At 39.0% G+C, this 13,580-nt stretch overlaps 1 protein-coding gene across 6 annotated transcripts in view; it reads left to right on the top strand.

Moving 5' to 3' along the window:
* Positions 1-13,580, top strand: part of gapvd1 (GTPase activating protein and VPS9 domains 1) — a 65,002-nt gene that overhangs the window by 38,733 nt on the left and 12,689 nt on the right. For 5 of the 6 annotated variants that reach the window (XM_067413469.1, XM_067413470.1, XM_067413471.1 and 2 more), the window contains 6 exons: positions 3,883-4,008; positions 7,460-7,594; positions 9,931-10,050; positions 10,438-10,515; positions 11,356-11,702; positions 12,322-12,409. In XM_067413469.1, coding sequence (XP_067269570.1) covers positions 3,883-4,008; positions 7,460-7,594; positions 9,931-10,050; positions 10,438-10,515; positions 11,356-11,702; positions 12,322-12,409 — 894 coding nt within the window. The remainder of the gene's footprint in view (positions 1-3,882; positions 4,009-7,459; positions 7,595-9,930; positions 10,051-10,437; positions 10,516-11,355; positions 11,703-12,321; positions 12,410-13,580) is intronic. The other variant, XM_067413472.1, reaches the window with a different exon arrangement.

Genomic DNA, 13,580 nt, shown 5'->3' on the forward strand with positions numbered 1-13,580 from the left:
CAATTTAATTTCAATTTGATAACGATTCATTTGGATATAAGTCCGGTACAGAGAATGCCAATTTTTCTCAAGGAAAACATCTCTCAACTAATTCTGTAAACTATGCAGGGAATCCTGTCAGTTGGTACATAACTATAATAATGTTTCTACCACTGATGTAGACCAGTTGTTTCTAATGAAATGATTATTTATCTTTTGTTGACTGTCAAAACTCTTCCAACATGCATTAAATATAGAAGAACAGGTTAAGAAAAAAATATAATGAATATGCAATTTAGTGCATATGTTTTAGTGCTCTAGTGCACATTTTCTGGCTAAATTTAGAGCTGTGGTCATTGACTTTTCAGAGGTAATTGGCAAAGTTACTTGACATTGTTTACAAGCTGTTTTATTGAAGTCGCTCTGTGATTGATACACTGATTAAACTAGGGCTGCAGCTATCGATTATTTTTGTAATCAATTAATCTAGCACTTAATCGATCGATTAATCGGATAATAATTGCTTTTTCTTTATTAAAAAGCAATACTAAATATATGAGACGAGACAAAATTTCTTAAAATTAACATCTAATTTGTTTTCTTTGTTTTAGAAAAATGTAGTTTTATTGCTGAAATTGCATACATTAATAACTGAAACTAAACAATTTTAATGCATACAATTGCCATATTATATTATATAAAAATCTTTTCAAATTACTTTAAAAGGTAAACAGTTCAATCTAAAACTAAACCTACAACCAATAAACAAAATAATAGTAATATAAATAAAATTAATGCCTATTAACTTTCATGTTTCAGCTTCAGTTCAGGCATGAAGCCTTTACTGTCTTATTTACTCCTTTACTGAAGAAAAAAATATTGGAGAGGGTAACTTGAAATAAGAACAAGAGTAGAGATGGGCATACTGGAGATGCACGGATCAGCTCTAACGTCAGCAAATCTGCTGTTAAAAACACCATCCACCCGCACCCGATCGTCACAAATTCAAATCCTCTGTGTTAAGCGCGATGTTATCGTCACATATTAGCTACACTGAAGTAGGTTGCTTAACAAAAAAAACAAACTTATTAACATCTAATGATTACATTTCTTAATCTAAACCAGGGTCGACAACCTATATACATCACACGGAGAAATAACCGCTAGAACGTGATCAAACGCGAGATATGTTTGTATTTAATTCAGATAAAGTACATCACACATGCAGATGTACATTTTGAGCTAATCATTCATCATAACACAACTTGTTTTAAGTTAGTAGCTATAAATATGATTAAAGTGTGATATTTAAATTACACAAATCAATGAAAGCACGCAGCTCTGAGCTCTAAAAGCACGAGCGCTGCTCATCATCCACACACACGCACGTGTTACAGCTTGTTCTGATGTTTGTTGTGCCTAGCGTTGAGAACGTAAGGTGCATTTCAAAGATATTATCAAGTAGGATATATAAAGTCTCATTAAAGATTTCACACACATCACAATGACGGTGATCCATGTGCAAAGCTGCAAACTCCATCGCGTTCATGTGTTTGGAATTGCTCGTATCTCCTCAGCTGACGCGCGAACTGCCGCAAATGAAATGTTCAGCGTCGCATCCTGATGCTCAACACACAGCTGACTTCAATTAAAAAACAGCGAGACTAAATGATATTACCAGCGGTGATGCCTGCTCTCTCTCTCTCTCGCATTGCGGTCTTGATCTCGACATGAGCTGAAAACGAAAGTTAAAGAACGACACGCATTCATTGGGTTTTAGTGTGACATGAGAGTTCTGCATCTTTATTAAAATCAACAAATTAATGATTTCTAACATCCACCTGCAATTTTTGGGACGTTTACCCACCTGAACCGTGGATATAACCGCAATCCACGCATACTCCGAGTCCTTACACAAAAAATGTCTTTCTGCAACATCTATGTGTAGTTAAATGGACTAAACAAAGCATTGAGGCGGATGAATTTGCCTCAAGGATTTTTTAAAATTCGATTAACTAGTTACTCAATGAATCGTTTCAACCTAGATTAAACATGCACTACTTTTCTGTAAGTTATATTGTATTATTCACCATACACTTTATTTTGTGCTGTAACTGGTAGCAAAGTGAAAGAGATGATCAGTTCATGTGTGCTTGAACTGAGGTGCTACAACAATCTGAGGTGCTACAACAAACCTTGAACTGAGGTGCTACAACAGAAGCTACATCAATCTGTCATTCAAAAATAAAGAAGGCCAAAATGTTATTTATTGTTTGAATTTCGTAATAAAATGGACATAATTTAATTTAAAAGCAAAGACTTTTTCACATCAAAAGTAACAAAGCACAAAGCTTATTGTGATATTTATTTGATGGGTGGCACACTACAAATACTATTTTAAAGGGTCATGAAACCCCCCTGCTGCAACAGTGTTTTTTCACACCTTCGATTTGAAAAGGCTTGTTAAAAGGGGAGTGGTGATTGTGAAAAGGTGGGATGGTATTGTGTGGAAAGGGAATGGTTTGCATAAATAGGGGAGTGTCAGTAGGTGCATTTAGATTAGCGATACCAACAGCAGCAGTTACAGCGGTTCTGAGACATTTTCTTGGTTCACGTTGGCATTGTTTACCACAGTGAGATTAAATGAGCGATGAGTACAGCGAATGAGAGAGCTATGAGTGGCGTGCAGCAGAGATCGCAAATCATTCAGCTCTTCAAACCAGCAAAATTCAGTGATAAATGAAAATAAATGTTATTCTGCATGACGAAATATTTTGCAAACGTGATAAAACTATATTTGTCCAAATATGCACGCTGTTTGGCAAGATGAACAACGCGCCGACGTGATAAGAGAACGTGAACCACCCAACATGCGATGTGATAGAGATGTGTAATTCTAGATCGGGGTAAAAGCGAAGGGGTTTGAGGCTAGTCTCGACCGCGCATCTGAAGCAGAGCGACGCGCGCTGGGTTGCCGTGACGATCCGCGCTGTCTATCACTCGGCAGCTAAATCTATATTTGTCCAAATATGCAGCACGCTGTTTCACTAAGAGCCCGAACACATGCGGTTTAGTGCATAGCTGTGACGACAAATAAAACGGAGAGGGCGTGGCTTTTGTTCATTAGCCTACAGATTACAGATTGGTTATTTTGCACTCCTGACATAGTCAACGCTTGGAGGTTTCGGCGTACGATTCCTCAGGTGAATTTTACTTTACCGAGCCTTTGTAGCAAAGGCTTTCACAGACGGCGCCGGTTACAGCTCGCTCGGCGCCCTTTACGTTACTTCGTATCAGCACAACGCCTAGCTTTCCTCCGTGACTTTTCCGCACGCTGCTTCCAAAACTTCCCCACCATATCTCTACAATAATGATGTAAGACGAGCCTGACAGAAGTGACTGTCTCATGCATATTAACTAAATTATCTTGTATGCATACTACAGCGCAGGGATTGGACTGAATGAGCTTTATGTCATGAATATATATCGAGAATCGCTCGGAGCGGTCGACGTCAGCATGTCCCCAGCAGCCCATACTTGGGCCGAAAAGGCCGCGCCGACGTCATCATTTGTGACGTTGCTCCGACTAAGCTTTTCAAACCGGAAGACAGAAATCGCTCTGAAAAATGCAAAAATAACTATTTTCACATATGAATACCATTAATGAGTACCCTTAGTGTTTTCAATGATGTGCAGCCTATACATATCTGTTTACATCTCAAAAAAAGTGTTTTGGGGTTTCATGACCCTTTAAAGGTTTGTTCATGCACCAACTGAAAACAGCATAGATGAAATGTGATTCTTGTGACTTTTAAGAATAAATATTGGATCCTCAAAATGAGAGTCTATTAAAATCAAGAAATCAGTATTTTCAACCAAGCCTTGTGTCTGTTCTCCTCTCAGGGGCGGCTGCTGAGAACGCGCTGGGCAGCTTGCTGTGTTTGCCGGTGCTTCTGGACCCGTACGGTTCTACCATCTCTGAGACAACGAGCGAGGCGTGGAGCGTGGAGGTTCTGCCTAGTGACTCAGGTGAGTGATGAATGCACACAAGAACAACAGTTCGTTGAATAAGCCAGAACTTAGATCAGCTCAAAAAATTAAGCCCGACCCACCTGAGCCCGTGCACCTGAGAGACCGGCACCGCCCGACGCATTAACTGTAATTATGAGCCCGAGCCCGATTTAAACCCGACCATTTTTAAATACGTGGCCGTTCTGAAGAGAACAAGCCTGTAATGACTAATAAGCGGAGAAGCCGGTGCGACTCAGCTAAATAATCCGCAGGCTCATGAACCACTCACTGTAAAAATGATGTTCGCTCAAATCCAGCTCAGACATGACATAAATCTGTAGCTTACTATACTTGTTGTAGCCATTGTAAATTTCATCTGATTATGATTAGGGATGGCAAAAACCAAACATTTTCTTGACCGACCACCGAGCCTCATTAGCTGGTTGAAACCGGTTAACCAATTAGTTTAAGATATGCTGCGCTATTTGAAATAACAGGCGCGAGCCGCGCCTGCAATTTTGCAACTCTGTCGCATCTCTCTGCCGCTCTGCCCCTCCGCTCTCACACACACACTGTCCCGGTGCCGCCGCCTCTCTTCCACTCACGTCACTTTTTTAAAATCCCCTACAGCATGAAACATGAGTCCCGCAAACGCGGCACCGAGGAGCTTGTTTGTAATCGGAGGACAAATGACAGCTTAGTTTCGAAATGGTTTGGGTACACAGTGATCACGTTGAAAATAAAGGCATTTGTCTAGCGTTAGAAGCTTATTTGAGACATTGCCGCGCTCATTTAAGAAAATGACAGCTCCGAAGAGACGCCGCTTTAGTTTGAGGTAGTGCTAACAATAATAAAGAAAGATGATGATCAACACCTTATGTGTTACCACTGAAATGTAGATGTAATATATTTCCAAATGTAAGCCCATCTTACGCGAAATGGACGCTTCATACTGTCGTCTGCCCTGGCTCTAACCTCGAGTGTTTTAGCCTGTTTACTTTTTGCAAAACTTGTGAGCGTGCAAACCCAAACGCTGTGACCTCGCGCCAAATGTTTTTATTGGTTTATTAAGTACAAACAGGCGAGTTATGAAAAATTGAGTGTGAGGGTTTGTTCACTTCACAGAAAAAGATTTTGGAATGAGATGGCTAACTGTACTAGCGTTTAGTCCACGGTCTATAATAGACTAATTTAGAGATCACTTTTTTTTTAACCGACAACTTTGACCGGTTAACGTTGATGCGGTCAACCATCGGTCAAACGGTCATCGGTTAACATCCCTAATTATGATGCGAGTGGGTCAGAAATGATTTTGGTGGTTATAATTTAGTTAATATTAAGTTTTGTTTTATAAAAAGCCTTTCTATTGTTTGTACAAATTGTCTCTTAATTTTAATAAAGGTTTCTTCGGCCAATTTCATGTATTTAATAAATAAGAAGCTAATAGCAGACTATAATTGTGACGTCAGGTCGCGGAAGCGATCGCTTTCATTGCTCATGAACTGAAGCGCATCTCATAAATAAACTGAAACTCAGCAGGCTACTTGCCTCACAGACATGAGAAATATGTAGCCTAATATGTGTAGAAATGATTCGAAACAAAAATATTTAAATAAGCAAAGTGCATTGTTCAGAACTCACACAGTAAACAACTAGCTTGATACAGATGGATCACGGTGATGATGCCGAGCGGGATGTTAAAGTTTAAGGGATTTTTTTTTCTTTTCTTCTACATACTGGTGAAAGCACATTTTAAACAGCTTATACACACGTAATCGTTCTCTCTAATGCATTCCAAACACATGTAATCTTGTAGTGCTTACCTGCTTACAGTTATCTTTATCTGATTTTGAATGAGCAGAAATCTGTATTGATCCGTAGATAAAATAATTGATAAAAATGTTCATATTTCAAACTTCAAAATTTGCACTGCAAAAAGCATCAATGATATTTAACTTTTAATGCTGATAAAGCCTATAAGTTTGGCATATAGTGTGGGTAAAATGCACACTAATGTTCCAATAAACCATGTTGAAACGAAACTAGTCTCCTAATTTTTTTTTTTTCCACATAATGCAGGTCATAAACCGAACTTTATAGTGATATTTCAGAGCTTACTTAAATACTTTAGCAGTTAGACGCAAATTTCCTCAGAGCGAAGACGGAGCGGTGTTTCTGATAACGGGGAGCAAGGAGTGGAGTGGGGAGCAAGAAATTGTGAACCTTGAGCGAAGTGATTATTGAATGCATGGAGCGTGGAGGGGAAACTGCTGCTGGTCCTCTCCGCTCACATACTCTGGTCAGTACAGAGTAGAGGTCTGCACAGGCTTTAAACTGAAGTCCGAACCTGGCCCGTACCCAAGATCTTTTGACACAATCTGACCTGGGCTGTGTTTCCCAAAAGCATCGTAAGCCTAATTTGATCCTAGAGACCATTGGTGGCATTTGTTCTACGATCAACTTAGGCTTGCAATGCATCCCCTTCTGACCTGCGATGAAGTGATGACATACATCCAAGTGTAACATTGGCGCAGACTTGGTTCTTTGCACTGGCTTTACAAACAATGTATGCACAGATTAATTGTCCACAATAAGATCTATAACATGCATTTAGAAAATACTTTTTATACTGATGTTAAAGTTTCCCTTTACAGCCTCTCATTAAATACACAGTATATCTATCTTTTTAGATCTTCATCTTCATGTCTTCACAGTATACATCTTCATGTGTTACTTACTAACAATTAAAAACAACCAATTGATGATACCATTTTATTAATTAATTAAATAATTTTTAAAGATTAAGCAAAGTTTTGTGTCAAAGCATTGGACTTGCTCAGCTTTTGCTGTCAATGCAGCCTGATCTCCCATTATGTTAAAAAAGACCATTTTTTTCATTAATTAATTTGTTCTTCATTACTTAGTTTAAAACTTCAGTTACCTTCTACTTACCTTCTCAATTTGTTTTGTTAATGTTTAATATTTGAAGTAATATTTAGCTTTTTAAAAAATTAAAAATGTTCAAGAGCATATTCATTTTTGTTGTGGTATTGTGAATTGAGTATTTACAGTTTTACTTGTATTAGTATCCACTACTAAAATTTGGCTGTTGTTACATCACTAATAATGATCCTGTAAGCAAGGCTAATTATGTTATGCATCATAGTTATTTTTGAAAGAGACAATGCAAAACAAGACTCTGCCAGTATCAGGCATATAGCAGACTTTGTGTGGTCTTGCCTCCTGCCCATTTTGCATCACAAACATAGGAATGAGAGAATGAGTGATTGTTTTTTGTTTTTCTGGGGTTTGTTTCAGTTCTAGGCGGTGGAAAGTAGACTCTGAAGACCAATTGAGACATGCATTATTACAAATGAGCACGTAAATGAGAGCCCTCCACGGGGATGCCCTGAGTGTCTTTGTGTGTGTGGATACACAGTTTTCTACAGTTAATGAATCTGTATTACAGAAGCTGCAGACCTGAAACAGGAGGAACGTTTGCAGGAGCTGGAGAGCTGCTCTGGTGTGGGTAGCACTTCAGATGACACTGAGGTCAGAGAGGTCAGCTCCCGTCCAAGCACCCCAGGACTCAGCGTGGTTTCAGGTACTCATACACGGAAGCTTAAAGGCCACGATATACTCACAGTAAAGTTCTTTGTCATTCTGCACTTAGGCCGTGTGTCCACCAAAGTGTTTTTCACGCTGCTGGCTGGCGTTTTCAATTGTTTTCAATGAGAGCGCCGCGTTTTTAGAACGCCTGGAGCGCACCGAGGTGCTGAGCAAGTATTTCACGCTCACGCACTGAGCGCTCAGCGTTTTTAACTGGCCGCCAAGAGTTGAAGAATGTTCAACTTTGAGTAAAACGCAGCGCTCATCACTGTCACTCTTCACTCAGCCGTCCAATCACAGTGGAGTAGGGGCGGGACAAATACAACACAGACCAACTGCCACATTCTGCGTGTCGTCATCAGATAAAAACAAGCAATAATAACGGAACAAAATGATTTAAAACAAAAGCCACACATACTTTACATTGGATCTGCAGTTTTATATAGAATCCATACAGAAACAAACTACCAGTGAAATTAGTAAGACTTCCGTGGATTTTCCGTATCATAACAAGCAAAGAGTCTCAACTGAAGAAAAAAAAAACGCTGCCTGCCAAAACACTCTCAAGCGCTCACAGCGAGGCGTTTTCAGCAGAGCGCCTAGCGTTTTCTGCTGCCTAAAAACGCTTTGGTGGACACACGGCCTTACATGTAAAAAGAAGTTTAAAATACCTTTGCAGTGATATACTTTAAGTGAACTGAGAGCGACGTTTATATGAATATGAATATGTGCGGCATGCTTTCCTCTCAATTACAAAATCCACACAACAAACATGACCGCAGTGAGAAAACAGCAGTTAAGAAAGAATCTGATCATAGTGACGTGGCTATGTTTGAATTTTGATATTTAATTCAGCAATTAATTTCGATAATTAATTTTTGCAATAATTTATTAATACAATAAATTGCTTTAAAGCAAGCAACTTGAAGGGTTAGTTCATCCCCAAATTTTGTCATTAATTACTCCCCCTCATATCGCTCCAAACCAGTATTACCTTTGTTCATCTTCAGAACGCAAATTAAATCTGAGTTCTCTCTGACCCCTCCATAGATTGCATAAACATTGATCAGCAAACACAAACAGAAGCTCAACCGAACATGAATGACATGTAAGAACAAACCTCTTGCTGAAGCTTAAACGTGTAACTTCAGCACGTTTGTCCTCGCCCGTTATTTAAGTTTGGTTGAGCATCTGTCTATGTTCGCTGATCAATATTTATACATGCTTAAACTAAGTCTGTTCGTCAAAATGTAGTCGAGTCTCTTTAGAAAATTTGGACTAAAACACTCAATTCATATGGATTCGTTTTCGTTTGCATCAACGTTGCAGTGGCATAGGCTGTCTATGGAGAGTCAGAGAGCCCTCAGATTTCATTAAAAAGATCTTCAACGACATGAGTAAATAATGCCAATTTTTGGATGAACTATCCCTGAATTACACTTTAAATTTCTACTATAAAGCAACCTTTTGATGTGTTTTTTTCATGTCAAAGAAGGCAGAGCTTCTTTCACACATACTTATGACATAAATGCCACAGACAAATGGTACTTTTAAAGGTGTTTACCAGCTGCAGCAAACTTTTCTGGACAGTTATTTTTGGCAAGCTGTTTTGAACTACTGAAACAAACTCCAAACAAAATGACGTCGTATCAGGTCGTATTCAGATGATTGGCCAAAGTCAGTCTGGACTCGCAGATTTGAGCAAACATGAAATCGCAACATTGAACAAACATCTCAAATTGTATTCTCTGCCTCGCGTAGTTCTTTATTCAGTGTCTCTTTGCCCTGACATTATGATGAAGACGAAGAGCCAGGAAACACAACGACAAACTCCCGACAGACTGCTTGTTGGGAGTTTTCCCTGAGGACTTTGGCAGATGGATTGCCTTTCCCTTCCCCCTTCGTTCATTCCTGCCGTTTCCATCTCTTCTTCACCTACTCTGACCTCCCTGGGGATTCTCCTGCCCTCTTTGTGTGCTCAAGGAAGCATTGGTGTGGTTTCCCCGCTTCCATGAGGAGCTTGAAATGAGTGGCTGTTCAACTTGGCCACCACTCCATCACCTATACACTAGACTTTTGCTTACTATCTGAACTATTCTGTATATCTGAGAGAGATATATATACACAGTCAAACTATATGCTTGTTTTGCTAAGGCAGCAGAACATAAGTTTTTTTTTTCTTTCTTCATCATTTGTTCTTTGTATAAGAGGTATGTCATGCCAGCGTTTCCTCTTTAACAAACTAAACTACTTCACAGCTCTGAAGGTAATGTTTGCTTCTGTGATTTATAGTTTGAGGTTTTGCTGATTTGTTACATATTGTCTGTGCAGGCATCAGTGCCACGTCAGAGGACATCCCCAATAAGATTGAAGACCTACGCTCGGAGTGCAGCTCAGATTTTGGAGGCAAAGACTCTGTGACCAGTCCAGATGGAGAGGACTCTGCTCATGGTACAAACACACATTTATGTTATAACTCGTGTTGAACACCAGTTTATATGTGGTAAAGGAACATAAATGCCCTGCAAAGTGGATGGCAAAGAGTAATGTAATGCTGACATGTCATATGTTTAAAGAAACAAAATGAATATGAAGAAACTTGTAATAACTTGGAGCATCTTAAGTTTAAATTCCAATTTGTATGCCATCTCTAAGAGAGTATCGAACTTGTCAAACTTTTTATCTTCAAACATAAAAGATGTTTTTCCTCACTATTAAATCTCATCCTGCACTGCTGTTGAATTTGTTTCTTGGGATGTCTGGTGTGGGACTAACACATCCTTTGTCACTCATTTCCTTCATTCTCCTATCCACCACTCTATTCTTCCACCTCTCTAGGAGCTCACAGTCTATCCTGTGCACCCTCTCAAGCAGATTCACTGCTGGCCATGTTCGATCCCCTCTCCTCTGGAGAAGGTAATGTCACTTCCCAGCATGCACTGCTGTTGAATGCAGTACTTACACATGTAAGACCTAGAAATGAGTGCCATTAATGTGCCTAATGACAAGAGCCCACTAAACAGCGTGTGCGCTGTGAAATAAAGGAAGCGCTTGCCAGATTTCTATCCTGTTATGGCCCATTCTGGTGGAATAGAGGGTTTCATATTGGTGTTTAAAGGCTAAAATGGAATTGTTTCTGTCCAAGCCTGCAAATCCACAATGGAAAGTTGCATAAATGTGTTGGAGAGACATTATGAGAATCTGTGCGTGTGGGACAAGGTGAGGAGATGACAGGTTGCTAGACCTCACTGCAGGCGTTTTGGCTCAGCAGCCCGTCCCCACTGAGCTAGAGGCACAGGGCTGGCATTGGAAGGCACACAGCAGAGATGCTGTACCCTTGGAACAGGTGGCCTACTTTCACCTGAGGTCTGTCTGACTCTGACAGCTTTCTCAAGCTTTCTAACACACACACACACACACACACACACACACACACACACACACACACACACACACACACACACACACACACACACACACACACACACACACACACACACACACACACACACACACACACACACACACACACAGAGAGTCATGCTGACGATATGCATAGAACCTTTTTTATGAATGCCAGTTGAACAGAAGTCATGTCACGACCCTGGCATCTAGTTTTGTTTGTCAAAAACTGCCGGTTAAGTTGCAAATACCAAAGCGTAAAAAGTTTTTCCTCACAGGATTTTTTTTGTGCCATTGACATTATTTAAATCCAAAAGCAAGGACCCTCTGAATTTAGGTCAAATGTCTTTGCAGGTTCGTCCACTGGCACCATTGTGCGGCCCAAGGTGCACTATCCCCGGCCCCCTCACCCTCCCCCTGACCCACCCATTCCAGAGGCCAGCATAATGTGCCACCAGGAGCCTCGCCCGCCCCTCTTCGCCCCCCACCTGGCACAGGGTGACCTGGACCTGACCAAGCAGAGGCACTCTTACCCTGAAAGGCTGGTGAGAAGCCGCAGCACAGATGTGGTATCCGCTGGCCGCAGACCCAACAGCGATCCTGGACTGAACCGCAGGACCATGATGGAGGAAAGAGACCCGGCTGGGGCTTTCTCCACAGGGCCCACCTCTTCTCCCAGCAAGGATTCCCTCAAAGGAGAGGTGAAGAAGATCAAAAATATAATAAAAACATATTATTGTAAAATATAATTACATCTAAAATAACAAGTTATTTAACATTTTATTTATCCTTGTGATGGCAAAACAGAATTTTTAGCAGCCATTACTCTAGTCTTCACAAAATCCTTCTGAAATCATTCTAATATGCTCATTTGGTGCTCAAAAACTTTTTTGAATTAATACACAGTTCAAAATAGCAGCTTTAATTTTAAATGGAAGTCTTACATAATGTAACATTATACCTGTATTTGCTGTCAATTGTGTTTCCTTTAATGAACCCTTTTCTGAATGTTTTCTTAGTATTCATTTCTCTAAAAAAATCTCATTGACCCCAAGCTTTTGAAATGGTGGTTTACATTATATTAAAAAATCTGAAAAAGTCTTTTTCAGACTATAAAGTAAATAATTTAAATTAAATTAGTATAACCCCACCCTAACCCCCAACCACCCCCATTTTCCACTCCGTAATATTTCTGGACAAAATAAATCCATCTATTCAACTTTGACAGTTGAACTTAATTTTTATCTTCAGGGTTTAAGTTACTTGATCAGAATTTAAACTTCTTTACTTCTTTAAATAACTGTTTTTGTATGTATTCAGTCTGAGGACAGAAAAGACAGTGATGATGAGAAGTCTGATAGGAACAGACCCTGGTGGAAGAAGCGCTTTGTTCCTGCAATTCCTAAAGGTGAGGAGCCCAACTCTCTTTCAGTTTTCTGTTTTCAGTGTTTTTTTTGTTTTTTTGGGGGGGTAATAAGTACATGCCTGCTTTCATCCTATGGATCAATGGTCAATGGCTTAATTGATATACACATTCCTGGCATTAAAAAAAAAGAACTCTGGGTTGATATTGAAAACGCTGATATTATCTGCTTTTATTATTGGCCTAATTACATTGAGGGCAAGAATTTTGAAAACACTAGTATTTTATTTGATCCAAAAATACAGTAAAACATTAATATTGTGAAATATCATTACAATTTAAAATGTGTGCTTTATATATATATATATATATATATATATATATATATATATATATATATATATATATATATATATATATATATATATATATATATATATATAATACACACACAAACATGGAAAACATACATTTTAAATTGTAATGATATTTCACAATATTAATGTTTTTACTGTATTATGGATCAAATAAATGCTTAACTTAAATTATATATACGAACAAATAAAGTCTGGGGGGGAAATGTGTGGATAATCTCCTAAATGCCTTTTAATGTGCATTCAAGTTTATTGTAATGTACAGTAGGGTTGTGCCATGACGGCTGACCGACATCGCCCATCCTGATGCCATGCGTCCCGTTCTTGCGAGTGCGACTCACACTAATCCTATAGTAGTCTCTTCTATAGTTAACCTAAAAACTTTGTAGGGATGGCTCTGTAAATTGAAATGAGAATATAACTGATGCATTTTTCCCATTTTAAATAGGCTACTGTAGTCAATGAGAGATGCGACGTCTGTGAAAATACAGTGTCAGGCAGACTACACAAATATTGATCTTCACCTCTCGTCTTTTTTATACGTCTTACTCTGTATTTAACTTAAAATATTTTATTTTGTACTAGAAAACAGAAATGTTGAAATATTGTAAAGCGGTCATATGAACTAGGCTACACAAAAGACCGTTTAAAAAAACAATATGCAAAATCAAAATTGAATATCTCTGAGAAAAATGCGTGCAATGATGAGTAATTAGATGGGTCAGAAAAATAACTAAATTATAGTTTTTAAGTTAAAAAAGTATGTAAAGCAACATAGTGCTTAAACTCTTCTTAAGTGGAAGGAAGCTTTTTTCTCTCACATGCAACGATATATAGAAAGC

This window comes from Pseudorasbora parva, chromosome 13 (genome assembly GCF_024679245.1).
Source record: "Pseudorasbora parva isolate DD20220531a chromosome 13, ASM2467924v1, whole genome shotgun sequence".
NCBI classification, from domain to species: Eukaryota; Metazoa; Chordata; class Actinopteri; order Cypriniformes; family Gobionidae; genus Pseudorasbora; species Pseudorasbora parva.